Source organism: Melospiza melodia, chromosome 5 (assembly GCF_035770615.1).
Source record: "Melospiza melodia melodia isolate bMelMel2 chromosome 5, bMelMel2.pri, whole genome shotgun sequence".
Classification (NCBI taxonomy): domain Eukaryota; kingdom Metazoa; phylum Chordata; class Aves; order Passeriformes; family Passerellidae; genus Melospiza; species Melospiza melodia.
In genome coordinates this window covers 78,085,702-78,108,986 of record NC_086198.1, presented here as the reverse complement: position 1 = coordinate 78,108,986, position 23,285 = coordinate 78,085,702, and the positions used below count along the sequence as shown (strand labels likewise).

The window sequence follows — 23,285 nt, the reverse complement described above, 5'->3', positions numbered from 1 at the left end:
GCAAGTAACTGGAATTAAAGATGGAATGCAGAACTGAAATATTTGTGCTTTTTGATGCTCATGGTGCAAACAGCTATACTGAAAGCATTCATCACTGTAATAAATACATAATTACTGACCATACAAAACACATGTATGATAGCAAAATTACTAGGATGGAAACTGGGAATTCATCCAATGTACAGGATTTCTATATAGTTCCAAAAATACTATTTACCCTTGTATTTAGAAAGGGCCTGAGAAGCTCCATCTTTCTAATTCTGAGCAGGACAGGTAAATCGAGCATCCAACCAACACTGTGGCAGTTTCTGACAGCTTCAGCTTAACAGCCAGGCTTCTCCTGCCAACTTAAATTTGCAGCTCGTGCTGCTGGCTGCCTTCTAAAATAGGCACGACTATGGCATGCTTCTAGATCCATGTAGACCTTATGTGCTTCAGAGACAAGACACAGAAAGCTCAGCTGAGCATCTCCCCAGAGCTGGCAGCACTCCCCTAACATCAATCTCATCATCAACTTCACAGGACACAGCCTGAGCTGTTCCCATCAAAAATCAGCTTTGCCCTTGGGAAAAAACTCAGATGTATCACGAGTTAAAATTATAGATCTATGGAAAGAAATGCAAAATGTGACTATTGCTTCAGCAGTTTCTCTGAAAATGTATCACATGACTTCAGACCAGAAATTTGATTTAACCCTAAAGTTTAGCAGTAACAGAAGTTAAGGGTTCCCAGCATAACCTAGGCTTTAGTCTTAGGTAAAATCCTATTAATAATATAGACAACCAAATCTGCAGCAGTGCCAGTGGGCAGCTCTATTAAGATATAAATAGAACTTTTTTAAGCTGGCTTTATGCATTTAATGAAATTTAGGCCACACTACCAAAAAGAAGCTAAAATTCATCATCTGCGGTGATGATCCCTTAGTACCACCTTGAAAAACATGTCCAAGATGGACACAGCCACTGTCATTGTTAGCTCCCAGATCAGGACAATGGGCCACACAAGCACTCAATCCAAGCTGGACAGCCTAATGATCTGAAATAATGACAATAAATGTCAGCAAACTGAAACACAACCTATTATGTTTTATCATTACTAAAGGTCTCATTGCTCATACACACGTAAAGAAGATGCTAGAAAAGCTTTGGTTATGCTCTCACTGACAACACATTAAGGCAATCTGTGGATGCTTGTTACCTTAGTTTGGTACCATGAAAACATGTGGCTATTAGAACAAAGATGCTGAAATGATTGCACCTAATTCTGTACAAAGGCACATAAATAAATGCCCTAGTTTCAAAGAGATAAAACACTGCAGTTCACAGTGATGGGTGATGATATTTTAAGATTTTCACACCAAACTCCTTGTCCCAGCTGAGGGGCTCTGCAGCTGCACATACATAACCCCAGGACAGGTTTGCATCTTTAGGCAATTGTTCAAGAGATCTGTGATACATAAGCCCTGTTTCTCCACGGGGTCTGGTTCAGGAAAGCTTACCAATGTTCATACACGCAGCTGACGCTAATTTTTCTCAAATTTTCCAAGGCAGGAATAAGGCATCAAAACATGTCCAGGAAGATTGGTTGGTAAATGGCCACACAAAACATTCAAGATTAATCTGCCTTTGGATCTCTGTAGCAACACAACAGATGCTCTTCAGTCATGGGTAAGGACAGTTTCAAATACCCACCAAAAGCTTTGGACCAGATGCCCAGAGATCCAGCTGACTGCAAGCCAATCTTCAGTTTGGCAAGTGCTGGAGCAACCTGGCCTATTACATTTTGAAAATCTCAGAGGCTGGAAACTTCACAGCCCCTCTGCTACCCTTCTTGATTCCCTCCGGGGTTCAAGCACTATCACTGGGATTTCACTCTTCCTTACAATCAGCATGAACTCCTCCTGCTACTCCTGACTGTTGCTTCTTGCCCTTTTTCTGTGCCCTTGGGAGAGGAGCTTGGCTTCATCTTCCCTTCATCAACCCTTTGGGGGGACTGAAAAACACAATTCAGTTCCCCTCTATCTTGTCTCTCTTTTCCAGGTGGATCAAGAGCAGAGCTCTCCACTCCCTCAAGGGAAGCACACAGCAGCTTCCCCCATCATGCTCACTGCACCAATCCTGCTGACCAAGTGAGTGGGAACATCACAGCTCAGTTACACTGTTAGTCATGGAAAGGTCAGTGAGAAGCAACTCTCCACCCTTATCACCAGTACTTACCCATCCCCTGCACCCAGGAATGTTCCTGTCACTGCCTGAAGCCAGCAGCAGAGCACAGGGTTGAGCTTGGTCTGAGCAGGGCTGGAGCTGCCCAGCAAACCCAGGGACAGAGCACAGGCAAAGCCCTGGATTGGCAAGCCTGACTTGCAGCCAGGCTGACAGACAGCAGAACAGAGAGCATATGTGCAAGGCACAGGGTGAGGTGCCAGGGCCAGTGCCAGACACTCACGGCACAGACAGACAGACGCAGCCCCAGCTGTTCCCGTGTGTGTCCCAGCTAAGGCACTTGGCTGCAAACTCCTTTCCATTCCCATCTTCTTCTCATCAAGGGTAATAGTGGCAACACAGCCATTTCTATGGTTTCCTTTGGTATCAGTACACAACTGTGTATGTGACCTTAAAGATTAGATCCTCTGTATCTGTGTTGCATCTAAAACTGTAACCAGGTGATTGCCTTCATGCTGCTGGTATTGCAAAGCCAAAGGAAACATCATAGAAAATTCTACAAGACCCAAAAAGCCAAACTTCCCAGCTGAACTCAGTCAAATATCCTCAGTGGGGTCTTACAAAGTGAAGAACAGAAAAGCCTGCTTGACTTGCAGGTTCCAGCTGAGTTTCCAATACTGAGAATACCAACAGGAAAAGAGAGGGAAAGAACATGTAAACAGAGCAAGGCAAATGAAGGCAACTGAGACAAAAACAAATAGGAAAATGTAAAAGTATTTTTCATGACTTCTAGGGCATTCACATCATTTTAAACTGCAAAATTTACAGCAGTCTAGGATTTATAAACGTACCTCAGTAAAATCTCTTGACAGAGGTCAAAATAAGTAAAGAAAAAAACAAAGTGATCCCTGATCAAGAACTCTCCAAATGAATCCTTGCATACAAGGCTGTCCATTCATTCAGTCCCACTCAGAGTTGCTCAGCAAAGATCCCAGTGTATATTTAGACATCAACTAGTAAACTGCCTTATGAATCACTTCTGAAACTCCCTTTATCCTAAGTCACATACTGTATGTCATATAATCTCTAAGTCATATACTTAGGAGGAGAAGGAAGTATATGACCTATTTTTTAAAGTGACAAAAGCTCTTGCCTGACACTTAAGCAGAACAGGTTCTGTGGCTTGTTCTTCATATGATATGCATCAAACTTTAACTCCTACTTCACCATGAATTTTACCATACAAACAGTATGACAGCAATTCAATCTTACTTTGTCACTGCCTGAAATAGACTTGAAGGAACACAAGCACTGAATGCTTAGTGCTCCCTTTTGTACACCACACCAGCTATTTCACTCCATAAACCAGTACAGGTGAGGGATTTTTCTCCCAATGAAGCACAAATGAACTTGGCAAAAGGGAAGAGGAACAACCATATTTCGTGCTCCTCTGAAGTATCACAGTGCCTCATGCTAGAAATGAACTGACAGCAGTGGTACTTAAAAACTTCCCAAGGAACTGGATGCTGTATTTGTGAGCAGCTACTATGCAGTAACAACCAAGATTACACATTTGTTCTTCATATCCACCATGAGGAGCAACTGCAATCTGTTACTGTTTTACAATGACAGCATTACTTAAACCTAAAAATAGCAGTTTCTAAGTAGGAAAAAACCAGCCTGCAATTAAGAACATTAAAGTATTTTCAAAGCATCACTAGTGATCTCCTGCAATTGAGGAATTTGTATTTTTCACGGCCACCTGCACTTAGACTTTGATTTCTTTCATCTACAGATCAAGAAATTTGTCCCATAAGATCAGGAGAGTCTTCAATATATAGTTAATGATCAATTTGACTAATGCCAGTAGAAAGATTTGATTTTACAAATCTTTCTACAGAAATATTTACTGAACAAAGTTTTTATTAATCTCACATTTCTTATCTGAAATGGAAAAATAAGTAACCACACTTCATGCAGAACAACACTCCATCTAGATTTCAGAGCACGAACATCAACTAATAAGCTGTGAAAGAAAACATTCCAGTGTTTTAGATGGTAACAGTTATGGACCTTGACATGCTGCTAATGGATCTTGACACAGGGAATAATATAAATTCAGAAATGTTTGCCTTAAGGTTATATTTAAGGATGCAGAGAGCAAGCCAGCAAATTGTCCAATAATCTCCAAGGCCCATGCTCCACCCTCCATCTGATGCTGGGCTTGTGCAGAGACCCAGCTCTGCTGCCTGGGCCCCCTTTCATCCTGGCACTTACAGAGCTCTGTTTCTAACAGCCCCATGCAGCACAAGCCCTTTCAACACAAATGTGTTTCATTCTTTTCTGTGAGTGCTGGGTGCTTGGTTGGAGAACCCAAGGTCCAAAGGTGAGTTAATGGTACCAGCAAACCCCCAGAGGACTGGAAAATGCAGCAGTGAGCTTACAATTAACAGCAGGCAGGAAAGAGGAGTTTCCACTGCTAAAGCCTTAATTTGTGTAGAGATGAATTGTTTGTCAAATCGAACTAAAATCAGGATTTCTTCATTTCTTCTTGAATGTTGGCCATCCCATTGCACAGAAGAAGAGAGATAAAAGCAGCCATGCTGGTAGTTCTCAATTGTCTCTACATTTCTTAGAACTCTATTGTGCTATTTTCGGGGTCTCCCATGGCAGGAAGGAAATGATGAATCTGACTCCATGTTCTTAGAAGGCTAATTCATTATTTCATATACTTATATTATATAAAAGAATGCTATATTAAAGCTGTAGTAAAGAATAGAGAAAGGATACTTACAGAAGGCTCAACAAGATACTAATGAAAAACTCGTGACCTCTTCCAGAGTCCCAACACAGCTAGCTGGCTGTGATTGGTCATTAAGTAAAAACAATTCATACGTTGGATAAACAATATCCAACCACATTCCAAAGCAGCAAAACACAGGAGAAGCAATCAGACAATTATTGTTTTCATTTTTCTCTGAGGCTTCTCAGCTTCCCAGGAGAAGAAATTCTGGCAAAGGGATTCTTCCAGAAAATATGACAGTGACACTCTACGTTTTCATGTCAAAGATAATTCTTGGTGATTAAGTACATAAGCAATAATGTCCTGAGGAGCAAAACTGAAAGCAGACTGCTTGTACCTGGTACTGCAGGGGCAGTCAGAAGTGAACAGACACCAGCCCATACCAGCCCAGAAAGGTGCTCAGTACCGGGCAGGTGCTGCACTGCAAACAGACAACTGAGCAAGGAGGAGACGTCACTCAGAAAGCCAAATGTCTGGATTCTGTAAAGCAGAACCATTCACCTTTCCAGAGATGGGCTGCAGCACCTGGGCGGCATGGGAAGGCCACCAGGAGACAGGATGTCCTGCAGACAGGAGTGCCCAGCCGATGTGACATCACAGAGAATCTCTTCTGACCTACTTCACCCTCTCCTAACTGTGCTGTGCGTTTCTACCATCCAAGAACATGCGGCCATTTAAAAGATACATGCACTGAGCTGAAACCATTTTCTTAAGAGCTGTACAGAATCCCCCAAAACCTTAACAAATCCCAAGATACAGTTTCCTGATTTTTACAGTCTAAGAAATTAAATAGACTCTTCGCAATTCAACCCAATTTTCAGGAAGAAAATACCATCAGGAAATAGAGGTTGTTGGGTTTTTTCAGGAAAACCTGGCTAAAATGGCAATGAAATGAAGTAGTTCTACTCTTGTTTAATTAAGAAACATGTAGGATTGCACCTTATAAGGTAGCATGTTCATTAGCAGGCAAACTCCAAAGCAAGCTGACCTCCTGGTGCTCCTGTCTAGTAATTCAATGCTCTTTTACCAGTGCCAAGAACGAAGGGCTGAAAGAAAAATTCTGTATCTAAGTATAAAATATAGCACAGTCTGAAACAATCTTAACTTTTGTCTCTAGTGAGGATCCTTATCAGCATAGTTGCATGTGAACCTTGAAAAGGAATTAATCATCTCCAAGCTGAGCTGGACCCTGTGTGACCAACCTGAGTAACCTCTTTTGTAACCAGAGCCACTACATTCCTGCTCCATTCGGGCTGTGACACTCCATTAGCTGTTCTCTGATCCATGCAATCAAATTGCCCCTTTAATATAATAGTTTAAAGACTAAATAGCTGTGTGAATTTGTGTCATGACATTTAATTTAATCTAATCTAAGATAACTCACCTAGTATGTAATTAGCTCTGTGATTCCCTTTTTGCACTTAAATAATAGACATCATGTTACCCTATTTCTGGGAATTGAGGAGAACCTCATTTTCACAATCTCAAATATTTAACCTATTCTGTTCTTCTTGCTATGGTTTCAAGATGGCAAAGAACTTAATTATTAGACTGAAAAACCATATTATAAACTCTTAAAAGTACCTTTAGTATCCTAAAAGCACAACCATTTCATGCAAATCTCCCAGGTATAAAAATCAGTGAATAGGCTCTTTCTTAGAATTAGTCTCAGCCAAAACCAATGGTAAGTATATATAGAAGGCAGCTGAGGAAAATCATGTGTGGAAAAATCTAATTACAACACACGTAATGATGCATCTGAGCTGTGTCTTACTATACCAGGCGATCATATGCTTTCTAGATTTAAAATTATAGCCTGAGTCTGCAGCCATTCATCAGGACAATGGCTCAATGCATGTACTACTGAACCATTTCAAATTGTATTACCTTTATCAATATATTACAAACTACATCACCCTTACCAAATATAAGCATTTCTGTATCTAATGCCAAATGTTATGGGTAAAGTGGCAAAGCAGTGTCACAGCACTGCCAGAAACCCTCTTGATGCAGACAGTGAGTGATGTGCTGCCTTGGTGCAAGAGAGGACACACACTGAGCAAAAGTTTCTGGAGTAATAAGGCAGATTCTCAACTGTTTGCTCCACCTCAAGAGTAAGAGAAATACTGGGAATTTCTCCTAGATTACCAAACCATGCAGCAGTTCATTGGAACTTATGTGGGGCTGATTTTAACACACCACTGCACCCTTGTTTTCTTTGCAGAACTAGAAATATATTTCTGTTAGAGTAAACAGCAAACTTTGAATTAAAGCCTTTCCATAGTAATTTTGGTGGAAATCTTTTGAGAACAGCAATTTTAAACAAACCATGGCACTGAATTTGTTGTACAATACATGACCCATCGATGTTAATGGAAAATTTCCATTGATTTCACTGAGTAGATATGGGTTCCTCAATTTAATTTATCATGAGAATTGATTGCAGGTTGTTTACATAGCCCACACAGAGACACAAAATCAAAATCTGTAAAGATCAAAGCTAACCCTATACTTAAAACCAAAACTCCTAAAACTGCCAGTTATTCTTTCAAATTAGACCTAAGAACTCTCAGGGTTTTTTTCCACCCTCTTTTTTCCCAGGATGTTATTTTTATCTTGGCACTGTTCTTTTTTGCTATTTAATTTACACCGTGTTTGGAGCAATTACTGAGATAGAATTGTGTCAAGTCTCTTCTGCACTAACTTTTCTACTGGGTTAATAACTTCAGAATATATTTAACTGACATTTAAAATATTATAGAGAGAAAAATTTGCACTCTAGTATTTCCTCTACCAGGCTCAGTTCTACCACAAGAGATTTTAAACATTTCTCAGTGTTTCATGTTCTTCAGTTCAACATTACATACAGCCAGGCAACCAAGGAGAGGATTCCATACCAGCATTTTACCATTGCCAAAGGAGATGTTACCATCCTTGTTAATTATCCCGATGCTCTTTAAAGGCAGGAAACAGACTGGGGATTTCTATTGTAGTTCAAACACCCTGCAACACATGCCTTGCTCTCACCTGCACACCTGCCTTGGCCTGGGCACCTCCAGAGAGAAGACCAGCATGCTGGCAGTCCGTGTTTCACCCACAGACCATGTGAGGACGTGGACAATCAGCACACACGAAAGCACTTACACCATCAACAAACACGAGGAAATGCCAGACTCGGCTTTCAGCTGCAATCTGCAGCAGGTGCCTGACCCAGGTCACTCACTGTCCTAACCGGAGCTCGTTCTCCTCTCTGCTTGCAGCAGGCTCCCCTTTGGCTCGCTGCGAGGATGTGGTATGATTAAGCATGTTGACATACAGAGTCACCACATAATTGTAGCTATTCAGCCTCTCCCTGTTGTTGTGGTAGAGCGTATATTTAGCACTACAGTTACCCTCACAAACGAAATACACAACCACCTCCCACAGTCCCCTCTCCTCTGTGCACAACCCTGCATTTGCCTTAAGGACTGTAATATTTTGCAATCGGCTGTGCTCTGAAGTAACCACCCCCCCGCCGACACTCAACGCAGATGAATGCTGAATCGCTAAAAAATACAGTTCCAAGTCAGTTCTCAAATCCTGCATGTATCACAGGATAAATTAGTTTTGTATTGCCCTGGGCAACTGGATTCCTCCGGGCGCCAATCCTAGCTTGGGCACCGTGGCACATCCCTGACATCCACCTTCTCTACCGCCACAATATCTCACCCAGCAAAAAAGGCCGGTTTTTAACCCAAATATTCCCGTCTGAAAAGCTGTGTGTTCCCACCCGGGATGCCGGGGCACCAGCTGATGCCGCCCGCACCGCACCTCGGCTGCGGGGCCGCCCGAGCCGCTGGGTACCGGCAGGGATGGAGCCGGGGCGGCCCGGCCGCGGCCGCTCCAGCCCGTCCTGAGGGCTCCGGCCGGGGCTGCGGGGAACGCCCGGGGCTGCGGGGAATGCCCAGGGCTGCGGGCCGGGGCTGTGGGGGACGCCCGGGGCGGGGGCGGCTCTGCCGGAGCCCCGCGCCGGGTCCGCAGCCCCTCCCGCCCGACAGCGCCCGAGGCTCCGGCAGCGCCCGCGGCTGCGGCAGCTCCCCCCGCCACAGGCGCACATACAGATTCTCGTATTTTCGGGTGGCTTTAGGTGAGCAATTTTTATCCGGCTGCCGCTGCCCGCACCCCGCGCTGCAACGAGACGGACCCGAGCTGGGCAGCGGCAGAGATGCCCCGGGGGGTCCCGGCCGCCCCCCGCGCCCGCCTACCTGTGCCGGTGCTCATGGCGCTGCCGCCGCCGCCGCCGTCACCGCGCCCCGCGGGCGGCTCCGGCTCCAGCTCCAGCTCCGGCTCCGGCTCCGTCCCCGCCCGCCGCGCAGCGGGGCCGCGCCGCGCTCCGCCCCCGCCGCCAGGTGCCGGCGCCCGCAGTCCCGCCGCGGCTCCGCTCGGCTCGGCTCGGCACGGCACGGCTCCGCTCAGTATGGCACGGCGGCACCTTGGGAAGTGTAGGCAGCCCCGCGGACTACATCCCCCTCCGTGCCTTGCTGCGGCTCCGGCCCCGCCGCTGCTGCGGGCAGAGCTGCTGCAGCACCCCCGCCCCGCAGAAACTTCTGCCCGGGTCTCGGCCCCAGCCGCAGCCCGCTCCCACCTGCCGGCAGCCGCCGCTCCGCCCGGCCTCCCTCGCCCTGCGGCTGAAATGCCCTCTGCATTTTCCTGTCCCTCTGGTGCTGGGCTCGTACGATGGCCGGGCAAAGCCGTGAGGTGCACCTGTGCTCCGGCGTGTCCCCGAAGCGCCCGGCAGTGACCATGAGGATGCTTGCACTGTTCCCCAGCGCAGCCCGGACTCCCAGGCAGCGCTGCACCGCACGGAAGGTGTTGGCAGCAGGTCTGGGCGTTCAGCAGGGTAAAGCAATGCTTTCTGGAGCAGGTGAACTTTCACTGATCCTTTGGATTTGAAAGTACAAGCGCACACAATTACTATTAAAGCCATTTGCTTATTAAATACCGATTTATTCAGTATTTCATCTATCTGAAAATCTATTTTGTTTCTGTGAGAATTGATGGGATGTTTTTTTAAGAAACAAACATCTGTGTTAACAAATACAATAGCAGCCAGCGTGGTTGCATAAGCGTGCTGTACTGCACAGCTGTTCTGATGCTGATTTCAGACTGTGCTCAGGGCAGCTTGGGGTTACAGTAACAGCATGAGGAAATAGGGAGGTGAAGACTTGCTTTGCATTAATATCAATCTGCTCTGTTCCACTGACAGTTGCCTAAAAGTTATAACTCAATTAACAATTGTAAGCACAAAACCTACACAGCTTTCCCAGCCTCCACCTGAAACTGAAGAGATGAGCTCTGTAGCAGTGCTTACACATCACACTTAGATAGACAATCGTGGTCCTTGGCCCTGTGTAAGAACGGCAGTACCTTATGGCCATCAGGAAGAATGGCAGTGATTATGTCCAGAGGTTGTCACCTGCAATCTGAACAGCCGCAGGATCAGACAATCCAAACAAGTAACATCCCATTCCTGACAGCCACCATCAGTGGGTATCTGCTGAGGGATTTCCTGAGCCAGATGTGTATTCTTTGTTTAGAAGAACCTTCTGTGGATTTTCTTCTGTCGTCTTGTCCAGTTGTAGGTTCCAACCTACACCACCTGTGTAGGTTCACAGAGAAAGTGAAAGGGAAATGTATGCTTGCTATCTCTTCAAGAATGAGCAAGCATACATTTCCCTTTCACTTTCTCTGCGCCACTTATGAGTTTACACTGCTCCATCAGATTCCACCCTTCACTCCTACTCTAGTTAGTCATTCCTTAAAATGGGTGACTTGCAACTTCAGTACCATGCTGCTGTCACTTTCTGTCATTTGTTCTGGAGTTTTGTTGTTTGATTACCAACTTTGGTTTTAATTATGAAGTGTCTTTGCATATAATAATCATCATAAGTTCAAGGCAATCTCTGACTGATGTTAGTAACCCTGTGGCTATGTGTAAGTGTTGCTTTAAAAGCTAAATTTGACAGAACTCTTGTCTTGGATGTGGTGGGTGTACAATCCATATTAGAGGTAATGAAGAGGAAACAGCCTTGGGCTTGAAGGCTGCTAAAAGACAGTTTGACCCTTCTGCTGGGTGGCAAAAGGAGAATGTATGCTAAAGCCTTTCAAAATTCATTGCAGTGGGAACCCCAGGGCCACAAGAGGTTCTGGAAAATTTTCCTACAAGTCACAGAGACAACTTAAAGGTCAAGGTTACTACACAATTGCTCAAAGTGCCCTCACAGAGCCAGATCTTAGGAAACACTGAGAAACAAGCCATGGATTTCAAATTTCCCCTTGTTTAGGGTAATGCCACCTGCCACAAGCTTGATTAAAATTTCCTGTGAACCCCTGGAAAAATCACGGTCTGCTTCTGATAAGATCTCCTTACTCCAACCAGTGAATAAGGGAGTAATCAGCACTTGAAAGGTCTAAAAAAGACATTTCCCAAGCTTATCCAGAAAAAACCCTGCTTCAATGACTTTTGGAGGTAGTTCAGTATCATGGATGACACAGATGACACAAGCATTACTTGGGAAGAGGTCACAGTTCAGTGGATGAGTGGTCTGTGGCAAAAAGAGTTGCCAGAGTTTATTCTGAATTCTGTTGAATTTGATGTTATCCTTGCTCTCCAGAAAAAACAATATCTTCTTCTATGATAAGCTGGCCTGGAAAGGGTTGATAGCAAAAGTGTAGTGAAATTGTTAATTTCACAGTCAAAGTGAAACTGTCCAGAAAGGGTTACCAAGAAGGCTTATACTACACAATTTAAACTGAGCACCAAGTCACAGAATAAGTAGCTCAAATCTTTAAGGACAATGATCTGTCCTGAGAATGGGCAGATACACTCTTTGGAGTGCTGTAATATTCAGCCTCTTGTTACCAGTCATAGGCTAGTGGGCAGTCATCTCTTGATTTTCATTTTTGAAAGCAATCAGCTTGTTCAGCTGCAGTGAAGAAGACTGGAAAGTCAGCCTTTGACCTGTCAGCACTTTGCACCACTTCTGTCATTACTGGGAATTCAATGGGCACCTGACAAATCTGATGATCCTGTCTCTTCCTTCACATCCTCAGTGTCATCCTTAATTCTTCTAAGAGCATTGATTTTGAAAATGCTTGAAAAATGTTATGCTAGACAAATGCACTTTCTAGCATAGAAGTGTTTTCTAAAAAATCTCCACCAGTATTATTTGGATAATTTTATGGAAGAACTTTACATTTTACTGTCCATATGCATTTAAATTCTATGTCTTTGTTAAGTACATCTTTGTGTCTTTCTCTATTGTATTAGCTGTATCAGGAAAATAAAATCTTCACTATCTACTGAATTTGTAACCATCCCAGTTATCAGAAATGCATCCTCCTCACATAAGGGAATATGTATTTATGTGTCTTCCCTGGGGTAAGGGAATATGTTTTGATGTAAAGAAAAAAAAAAGAATGAGCACTGTAAATGTAAAGAAACAATTCAATATTGTGTGTCTTGCATTAAAAAAGGTCCAGCTGAAGCAAGAAAAAAGGATTGTTTCTAATATTTCTGACGTTTCCAACTTCAGGGTGGTCATGGTCTTCCGGGACAATAAAATTATTACTTTTATTTGATTATTTGTCTGAAAGTATTTTAGGTCATTGCCATATGGGAGGGGTCATATTCTAAAAGTACCTCAATGACGGAGGGTCCAGCAAGAGAGAGAGAGGAACTAAAACTTCTGCACTGGGAATGAAGCAGAACGTTTACGTCTTCCAAAAAACCCCAACAAAACAAACCAACACAAATAAACAAACCAACCAACCAACGTTCAACAACAAACAAACAAAGCAAAACAAAACAAAACAAAACAAAACTGTGAAAAAGCCATTATTCATCCACTTGCCAGAAGTGTTTTACATGCTAATCCAGACTATAGAAAACTACAAATCCAAGCAGCTGCTTAACCTGGTTAAATTTTCCCTTGGCTTTATGTTCAAAGCTGATAAAGTATCACGAGATTTTCAGGTCAAATACCAACTTGGAGTGAAACTTAAAAGAGCAAGTACTTTGTGCCAGCTATGCTATTAGTTTTGAAACCCTTCTGAAGTTGTCCTAAATAGATATGTCATGGAAAAAAAAAATCAGAAAAAATTGCATAAATTAGACCTGCTTTTGTGAATCTTACTGTGCAGATCTGTATTTCATGCCATTAAGTTCTATTGTATAGTCCTGAAAACTGAATTTAAGCTCCTAAGAATCTACGGTAATTTTTACCTTTTAACCTGAGATGTACTTTTTAGGCTGATTTTCAATCTAAACTGCTGTCTAATCTAAGCTGCTGTCTTTTGACAGGTGTTAAATCTTCTGGAAGACAAAAGAAATCTTGCAATTTACAGTAATGTATTTTTAAATGCTTATGTTTTAAATGACAAATTATCCTTCAATCGTGTTCTATAAATTTACAGAAATATGTCATTTTCCTATTAATTCAAAAATAGAAATTCTTTTGTATCACAGAATATTAAGAACCTGAAATGACATGCTATCATGACCCCTCTTTGGTTTTTTACTGATTCTCTTTTGTGTGACGAAAGCTCCCTAAACATCTCTGTGTTAAAAACATTCCTGCTTTTATTTTTCTGGTGTCATATATCTCTTAGGAATTCAGGGCTGGGCTACTTTGCCTGGGTTACAGTAACTAGACTTGAACTTCTGTAATTTTATGACTAATTCCATATTGAGGTATGAGCTTTTGGACATTAAAATTACAATATCACAGAACTACTCGTACTGGGGCAGTTGCCAAAATAAGCCATCCTTGTGTTTGCAACCAGTGACAGCAGTTACCTCTCCACCACCTTACTCTGTTTGCTGTATTGGAATGACACTGGTAGTAAATAAAATATAAGGCAATCTTGAAGTTCCAGAAGAGTAACAGACTGGGATCTTAAAATGAGATTCTGGGTATGGGAATAAATTTCCAGCTACTCACTGAGGCAGAAGCACACGTGTTTATAAATAATGAATTAGTGTGAAGCAGCAGTAATGAAATAATAACATGGCACTATATTAAGATGTCTGAGTTGCACTATGAAGATGTCAGCAATAACTTTTATACAAAGCTCCTCTCACACCATGGGAAGAATATAAACCCTGCATCAGCAGCTATAACTTAGATATCCATTACCCATTACAAACCTAAATGCATTATGATCAGTAGGTCAAATAAAACTCCCAGGCAAACTTTGAAAACAGCAAGCGTGAAATAACATCAAAGGGAGCAATGGCTGAGGATGAAAGGAATCTTTGTTACAGTGAGACAATCAAAGGCTGTTCTCTCATGTCAGCAGTCAGCTTTGGGAAAGTTGGTCAGAACAAATAAATTTTGGTATTGCAGGCTGCTGCACGTGGCAGGAAGTCTAGCAGGTAATGATGAGCATCCATATAGAATTCATACACAAGGATGACAAACTCCAAGGTCACAGCAATGAAATGGGCAGAAATACAAATGCAAAGGGTTTGGGGAAGAGCCAAAACAAAGCATGAATAATATAAAAGTCACTACACTTGCAATAAACATTGGCAAAAATTTAATTTTAGTTTGGGAATGGCAGGTGAAGCTTGCAAGGATTTCAGTGCCATGTCACACAGTGTGTGTAACCACTGATATCAACATTTACATCAGTAAACATGTAAATAATGTCGTCCTTTCTGTAGTAAACAAGAAGGATAATGAGGTCATTTTTGTTGCAGAGAGGTTAATACTTATTAAGAATATTGTGATCCCTTGCAAATGTGACTCCTTGGAAAACCACTCTTTATGTGAAGCTGCAGCCTCTCCCTTGGAGTAGATGATATTGCAATTCATGGCCCTGATTCAATTTAACTCTGTTTTGCAGCCCAGGCTGATGTGTGCTGATTTCCCATTCCCTATCCTACACTGCATAGCTAACACTGTCCTTATGTAAAAAAACCCCATACAACACAGCCTCATGCCAGCAGAATATAAACTCTTCTGAGGTGATAAAATTCTCGTGTAGCGCTGTTTGTAAGTGAGGCTTTGCCTGGAAGATGTGTGACAGTTTGCAGGAACTTTCAGCCCACGCTGGCAGTGAACATCCCTGAGACATCAGGCCCTAGAAAAATGCAGCTGTGACTGATGCTCCTCTCTGTGTCCTCAGCTGCAACAAAGCCATCCTGGACTATCAGTGTTGCTTTCCAGGCTTCACTAGGGGAAGGTCTCAGTCTGTGTGAAATGGCCTGGACCCAGCCCACTTAAATGGGGACTTAAAGTTTACATGGGGATTGTGGATGATGTATGCACAGATGTCAACTGGAAAAAAAGAAGGAATGGAAGTAATATTTTTTTTCAAATGTGGGAAAAAGTGGAAAAAATATCACTGAATGTAATTAATGGACATTTAATGGAGTGAGTCCAAAATAAGTTTATGCTTATTAAAATTTTTGTGTTTAGCTGCATAAACTTAGAAATCTTTTTATACCATCCCCCCACACATTCACACCTTAACACCACTATTGTCTGTGGTTGCCAGTGCAAGTACAGTTGATTTAATCAAAAGTCCATAAATGGAATTTAAAGATGGTTCCAAGGCCAAATTCTGGACAGGAAGCAGCTAGAGTTTTCATGATTTTCAGATCTGTATTGCCAAAAGCTCCACTGTCTCAGATTTTCCCTGATAAATAGAAATCTTTCCTCATATTTCTCAAGACTGAGGTTTGGACTATACCTTTTAAAGATTTTATTCTTCTTATAAGAAGTATGACCTCAAGCATACAAGGCTGGATACCTAAGCAGAAAGTGTTGTGCTTGTTATGTTTATAAACACCTTTTAATATAATTAGTTCTGGTACCTGTGGCCAAATGGTCTAAAAAGATAAATGTGAGAGGAAAGACGTTACTAGAAATTATAACTTAGATCTACAGATAAAGCTGTAAAAAATGGACAAGTAAACCCTTCTTCGGGTCTCAACTAGAGGGCAGCACTAATTTGGAAAAATTCCAATTATTTTGCTAGTTCTATGTGAAGACAATTTGTTGAAGTTAGAAGGATTTTTTCTACAGTGGACATTTTGGTGGCTGGAAATGGTAATCCCAAACTATAGGAAGACAGTATTTTTGGGCTACCTCGGTCAAAGGGAAAACTACTGACAGTAAACCAAATTGCACTTAGTGAATGGAACAGAGCTTATAGGATGATAAATTGAAATTCTGTGATTGTTTCTATCCTGATGGCTATCTATTGGTTTTGGTCTTCCAGATATTCCCTCAGGCATGTTCTTCCGCAGAGCATTAGGAAAGCCAAAAGCAAGATTTCATTTCTACTGAATCCATATTGAAACATCTTTTCTTCATTTTTGAATGCCTAAGGAAGTAAAAATTTACTTTCTCAATGCCAAAACTAGCTCAGGAGATATCTGTATTCCACATATATTCAAGCTCCTATAAATAAATTTCCATGGCCCTGCACTTTTTAGCACTAAGCAGAATCACCAAACAGATGGGTAAAATTTCAGTTCTGCAAATTAAGTGTTTCAGTGTGTGGTTAAGGATTGTAAGTACTTCTTTCTTGAAAGTCTTTTTATCCATCCCAGAAGTGCTCTGGCATGCTAGTAAAGAAAAGAGTTGAATATGTACATAGAAAGATAAAAATACATTTCGAATAGTACACATTTATGCAAATCCTAGGAAGGCAGAAGGAATTGAAGCAGAACTAAATATTCATTGCTGCTGCTCCTCCCCCTTCTTTTTTAAGATCAAGGAGCTGTGGCTTTCTACTCCACTCCTCAGAATAAACAGTTTTAGATATACTGACATAGTTTTCTCTGCTTTAAAGGACAGCAGAAAAGCTGACAACCTCAGCAAGAAATCTTATTCTAGGAAAAAGCCTTGAGTGATGCCTTTTTCTAAATGTTTAATGTGGGACTAGATGCTCTTGAAGGTTTCTTCCAACCCTGATGGATCTGTGACCTTGTGAAAAGAATCCTCTGAAGGAAAAGAGATAACAAATCCATTTGAACAGGATAATAAATAATCTCTACTCAATATATGATTGTGATATATGATTATTTGCTGGCTACCTATAAGAAGGTTTCCTTAAGAATAAGGAAACTACCTGAAAATTTCAAGCAGCTGAAAATAGTTAACCTTTAATTAAAAATCCCTTTGCCTAATTATAAAAGGAAGTACCTGGTTTTTTCTTCACTTCTCCTGTAATGCTGTGAAAGGTGAGGATTTATCCTGTCAAGGGGAAAAAAAAGCCTTTTAAAAAAAGGACATTCTGTGGGAGTTTAAGTGTAAATTGTCTGGCGTACTGATTTTTTACTCCCTCCTTTTAATAGTTAGAAGCTTTTAGATGAACAGAATTATTGTTTCCCTGTCAACATATATTTCCTATTTTCTTTGTACTTGAATGTTTTAGGGGCTTTATTTGCCAAGTGGTTTGTTAATTCCAGTAGATAAGAGGAATTTAATTCTACTTGCAAGATGAAAGCAAAATAGGGAAAGCCCATTTCCTATGCTGAAGCTTGTGAATACAAACTCTCAGGGTGTTTGGTTTGGGGTGATTGAGAACTCATGTGTTTTCTGTGCTGCACAGGGCTCCAAAGTTTGTGCTTGATTTGGGAGGCTGTTATTCCTATGGGGCAGAAAATAAATTCTGCTCAGCCATAAAGTAAAGAAATGAAATGATTAATCTAAGGATTAGTGATTCTAAGTGATAATTACAATTTTTATTCTGAGCTGATGAGACTCTTCTAGAAGTTTTCTCCTTCTCTGCTGTGGGAGATGGAATTGTGAATCCAATCATGGCTGCATCTCCTTTTGCCTGCTGAGATTTCAATATGGGCTTCCTTGGTTAGGAGGGTGTTGGCTTTTTGGTCTGCAGATAAAAGTGTTTTCAAGAGAGTAGCAGTGGCACTTGGGAGATGCTGAACTTGGGAGGAAGCTCTGTCAGGTGTGTACCATGGTGCTTCTTGTGCTCAGGAATAACAAGTTGAGTAACATCTATTATTAGCATTTTAATTATTTAATTTATTATATTATATATTGATATAATATATATGAAATATAATATTAAATAATATAAAAATAACATTATATTTAATATAAGATCAATTAATTTAATATTCTATATTAATTTAATATCAATTTAATATTCCCATTAGCAGGGTAACTGTAAGCAAACAGCCATTATTTGGTGGGCTGTGTAAATAGCTCAGGAGCTGTGGAAGTGCTGTCACAGCTGGATGCTTTGACTCAGCATTTTCCTGCAGACTAGAAGGCGACAGCATTTCCTTACAGATGGGTGACAGTGTGTTTTTCTGTTCATGTTTTCTGTTTTTCCTTTCTGAACCTGGCTATGGAGCTGGGATGGTGTTTTTTTAGGACTTGGGGGAAAGTAAAGCTATCTGGTTTTCAAGCAGGCAGATGCAAAGATGACAGGAGATCAGCAGAAAGCACTTTAGCTAGTTCTGTATGCAGTTGCTGTGGAGAAATAACATGCTAAACAAAAGGAAATGTGGCCAAACCTATTTCTGTGGAAGCTGTGTGTAATCATAGCGTGCACATAACACAACTAATATCCATGCATGCTGATAATCTGGCTAGAATTAATATAACTGGGTAAGTTTGCTAAAATGTCACCACTGTGAGTTTGTACTTCAAGCTGAATGTTTTTCACATCTAGGGGCTCAATTGATTTTTTTTTTTTACTTTGCAATACAGATTGTATAATATTATATTTCTTTTTAGTGGGTGTACCTCAATTACTAGTTGAAAGAGGAACAAACAGAGAGTAATTTAGCCAAGACAGCAGTCAGTATCTTGTGTGATTTCAAATTTGCTGTGCTGGATGTAAATAGTGGAGAATACCAGAGTCAGCAAAACATGCAACAAACAGGATATTTTTACAATGGGTTCCAGCAGGGGACAATATACTTGTAATATATATTGGACTTGGGACAAAAGAAATCAGACAGGAACTTAGTAAAATGTGTAGAAATACCCCTTATCACCTAAAACTGGCATTTCTGTCACTTACCAGTGGATAATCAAATGAGTTATGCCTCAATATTTTTACAAGTTAGAGTTAGTCCCTTTGGCAGTGGACTGTTCCTTCACAGGTATATCCCCAGCTGTGATGGGATAATAGTTATACTGGAAGGTATAAGTCAGCCTTAAAATTAAAATGTATTGTTTTCCCTAAAACAAGCTGTTGAAGTGAAAAAATGGTCAGAAAAACATGCAGCTGCAGAAGGGCAGACAAACAGGATGATGAAAAGCAGTGCCTGAGAGAGACAATTAGAGGAAGTGCTTTGTATCAACACCCGATGTCCTCCCCAGCCTCCTGTTAGCTTCTTTTAATAATTCTGAAGAAATCAGGGACAACTCAACATAAACAGGACCATCAAGTCTTCATGTAATTTTATTAGTTAAAGAATTGACTAGAAGAAACAACTTTGCACCCGATTTTTAGCAAAAGGAAACCTGAAACAGCACAATTCATAGTAATTAGAATGTAGAAGGGATGTGATTACTAATGTGGAAACCAATCTGTGCTACCTCTGCTTTTTCCTGTTTGCTGCAATATATTGGTCTCTGGAGTTATTTCATGAGAGCAGTTGTCCAATAAGGTTATTCACCTAAAGTTTTGTAATGCAGATTAGTACTGTTCCAACAAGACAACAGGAAATACGGGACCAACTTTTGATGTCATTACTTTAAAATTGAAAACTTTTTTTTTTCTTCTTTCCACCCAAACTACATGTCCATGTACATCACCAAGAATTGAAGTACTGGCTGTGGTGTGATGAAATACCATGGAGCATGGCTTCAGAGTAAAATCACAGAGGAAGCTGAAGATTTCTGACCTAGTTGAAGATTGCAGGGAGGAGTTGGCTAAGACAACTTTTAAAGGTCCCTTCTAACCCAAACTGTTTTAGGATAGTATAGAAAATGGAGATAAGGAGCCTGGAGTTCAGTTGGTCCTATTTTGTTATGTGTTTCTTGAAGTGAGTTCATCTCTCCTAATTTCAGTATTCTAAAATAAAAGTTAGTTGTATCTTTTAAGATTTTAGGGACATACTAATCAGTGGTAGATTCTGCAATGACTGGGACTCAGAAATAGGGACTGAAAGATTATTATCCATTGGGAAAAATATAGGCTTAGATGACTCTTTGAGGTTTTTTTTCAAAGCTATTTTGAATCACATAAAAAAAGAGGAATACCAGTGAAGAAATGGTGTAATAAAATGTAACCAAAATTATCTTTAAATAGACATATAAAATAAATGTGATGAAAAGAGTTAGACATTTATGAAACTCGTGGAAAATCAGTAAAGTGGTGACAGAAATGTGGTACTTCATGCTGTTGGCACAGTAGCTACATAAATTAATTACTCCTGAAGTGGTATGCTTTATGTACTGCATTATAGTGCAATATCAAATTAATTCCCTCTGGGATGATTGGTTGGTTGTGATTTACACAATTACTTGAGTACCTTCCAAATGCATAATTTCTGGGAAGATGGAGAGTTCCTAAGCACACTGCAGGAACAGACTGCCCCCTCAGTGTGAAGTAGCATTTCTAATTCCTGTTTATGTGGGGTGATGGGATGAAGTAGGGTAAATGAGAGCATGATTTATAATTAATACCCGATTCTAATGTTTAAAAACAACTCTCAAGTGCATGTTCCTTGAGGTGGGCTGGCAGGAGTCATAACGAAGGTCTCAAGGGCACCTGAAGGGTCTGGTTTTGGTACTCCTGATGGTAAGAGCTGTAGGAGGGCAGCAGTGCAGTGGGGACAGACCATCACCTTGAACCCACTGCTTTTGTGGGTCATTTAGGATATGGCACATGGATCAGTCTTATTACACAGAAAATAAACTCTCTGTGCATTCCACAACAGTCTTGCTCAACTCCCCAAACTGATATTTAATGCTGCATAGATCTGCTAAATAATAGACTTCTGCATTTAAACCTGAGCATATTGGTGTAAATTTTTTGTGAAAAAATTTTTCATCAGTGTTTTTGCAGCTGTAATGACAGCAAGAAATCTAATTTTGCAGTCAAAAGCAAAAGGGTGACAAAGTCCTGTACTCTGTCTGAAGGATTGTTTGTAACTTTTTTCTGAACAATGCTTTTTTAAGACAATGCCCTGGATGTGTCCCTTGGAGATTTTAGCCACCAATGCAAAATGCCACAATAAATTATTGCTATGAAAAGCTGGAGTGTGTGAATGAACCTTCCGGCACACTGGATACATTTCTGCTTTGCATAATGAACTTTAGTAGCTCAGCTCCTTTCTCAGGAATGTTTCTTTCTCTAAAAAAAGAAAAAAAGTTTTGGAATTAACAGTATTGGTTAATAGACAACTTTGTGTGCTGGCCACATCCAAGCCAGGCCGTGCAATCAACAGGAAAGATAAGAAGGTCAAACAGGAAGAGCTGAGCTGGAGTCAGTTTTGAGCAGCGCTGAGGAAGGCAGGGACCTGCCTGCTCTTTACCAGCATGGTACAGTGGATCAGACCTGGAAAAGGTAGGGCAAGTCCTGGGCTCTGTGTCTGCATCTCCCTCTTTTGCTTTACTTTAGGTACTTGTGGTCTGGTATTTGGCTATGTTATTGTCAATGTGTTGGAACTGCAGCCAGTTAAATGGGTAATTTCAGTAGTGTTCTGTTCTTTAGTTTGCCCATAATGAAATCACTGGAAAATATGTGTAAATGTGATCTGTCACAGTTATGAGAACCTGCTGGGATTTTCTGTGCTGCTCTGTTTCTCTCTTCTAGGTAGTGTGCTGTCAGCTGGGCTGTGATTCAGTAGCAACAGCTCCTGCTTTATTTCTCTGCATTATCTGCCACAGGCCAAGTTCTGTCACATCTAGCACTCAGAATGAAGCACTGAGATTCACAGATGCCTTTTATAGTTTTCTAACAGTGATCTGATTTTTATTTTAAAGCATCTCTAGAGTTTAAGCTTATTTTTAAGCAGTTACGAGATTGTGGATTTTTTTTCTCCAATTTTCCATATCTAAACTTGGAAATTTTGCATGTATGTTGCTTTTAGAGCTGTGTTAAGAATGGAAAATATATTTCAGTGCTACTGAGATATAGAAAAAATTAATAATAGAGAGGGCTAAAGCTTTTAAAGGTATCTGTTGGATCTCTGAAGCTTGCTAGGGCTGTTTTGTTTGTAGACCAGCTGGGAACAATGATACCTATTGCAACATTGTTTACTGAGAATTGCTAACCAAACTCAAATTACTTCTGTGATAAAGGAGTCAATCTTCCATTTTTGGAAAGCACTCAGATTCCTAAGTTTGTGTACCCTGATTATAGATTTGCTTACCTTTATGTGGAATACATAAAAATTGCCGCCTATACAGAACCTAATATGGATTATTTTTTTCTTACATTCATACCTGTGACTGAATTTCATAGAGATCAAATCTGTGATTTACTCTCTAAGGTAAAGGTTTGTAATGATCTTGGCTTTAAGATGTTTGTAGCCTAACACAGAAGATGTGAAATGTTAGTTGGAACTGGAAGGAAGGGATAAAATAACTACTCTAGCATCAGTTTGGGAAAATGACCTAGATTAACTTAATGTTGTACAGTTGCAAGAAAGGCCCTTAGTAAGTCATTAGTACATTTTCTTGAGGCTCCTAGATGGAAGATGATGAATGAAAAAAATATTGTATTGCATGCAGGTGTTAGGCAGCTAGTTTGAATAAAGCCCATTTTTGTATACCAGGTCCTAGTCTCAGAAATATATCTTTAGAGGGAGAAAGAGAATCTGGCTCAGTGAATGTTATTGGTTTTCTCCTTCAACACCCTTTAAATGGGAATGACTTGGTGTTCCTGTCATCCACAACACATCTTAAAATAATAAAAAAAGGCAGGGGAGAAAAACAACCCTCAGCCTGCATGGAAAATCTCAAGCTATATGTTTTTCTTCTGATTAGCTGGGCTTTGAAAACACTGAGCAAAAAGGAAGCAACAGCACACAGAAAGGCACGATAAAGGAATTATTCTGGTTAACTTCCAGAAGGAAAAATAGTGTCTCATTTCCCCCTGATGTCCAACAGCTGTTGGATACTGTCCCTTCCTGCCTGCTGTGACCTGAGAAGGGACAGAGAAGGTGCAGTGGCCTCCTGAGCCTCACAAGCCTGGACAGGGGCAGCACACAGAGCCCTTGGACACGTTCCCAGTGCCCAGGGAGACTGGGCCATGGGCAGGGAAGACACCAGAGCACCCAAGGTGTTGAGCTGTCCAGCATCTGCTGCTCCTCCCTCTGCTGCCTCAGAAACTGAGCC

The 23,285-nt window shown here is 41.1% G+C and overlaps 2 protein-coding genes across 16 annotated transcripts in view; one reads left to right on the top strand and one right to left on the bottom strand.

Annotated features, from left to right (window-relative positions):
- ABLIM2 (actin binding LIM protein family member 2) overlaps nucleotides 1-9,299 on the bottom strand; it is a 131,023-nt gene extending 121,724 nt beyond the window's left edge. For all 14 annotated transcript variants that reach the window (XM_063157544.1, XM_063157546.1, XM_063157548.1 and 11 more), the window contains exon 1: nucleotides 9,210-9,299. In XM_063157544.1, the coding sequence (XP_063013614.1) occupies nucleotides 9,210-9,225 (16 nt within the window). In that variant the 5' untranslated portion in view covers nucleotides 9,226-9,299. The remainder of the gene's footprint in view (nucleotides 1-9,209) is intronic.
- A 12,100-nt stretch (nucleotides 9,300-21,399) lies between these two features.
- The window catches only part of SH3TC1 (SH3 domain and tetratricopeptide repeats 1), a 28,338-nt gene continuing 26,452 nt past the window's right edge, over nucleotides 21,400-23,285 (top strand). For both annotated transcript variants that reach the window (XR_010027852.1, XM_063157543.1), the window contains exon 1: nucleotides 21,400-21,510. The gene's annotated coding sequence lies outside the window, so the exon portion shown is untranslated. The remainder of the gene's footprint in view (nucleotides 21,511-23,285) is intronic.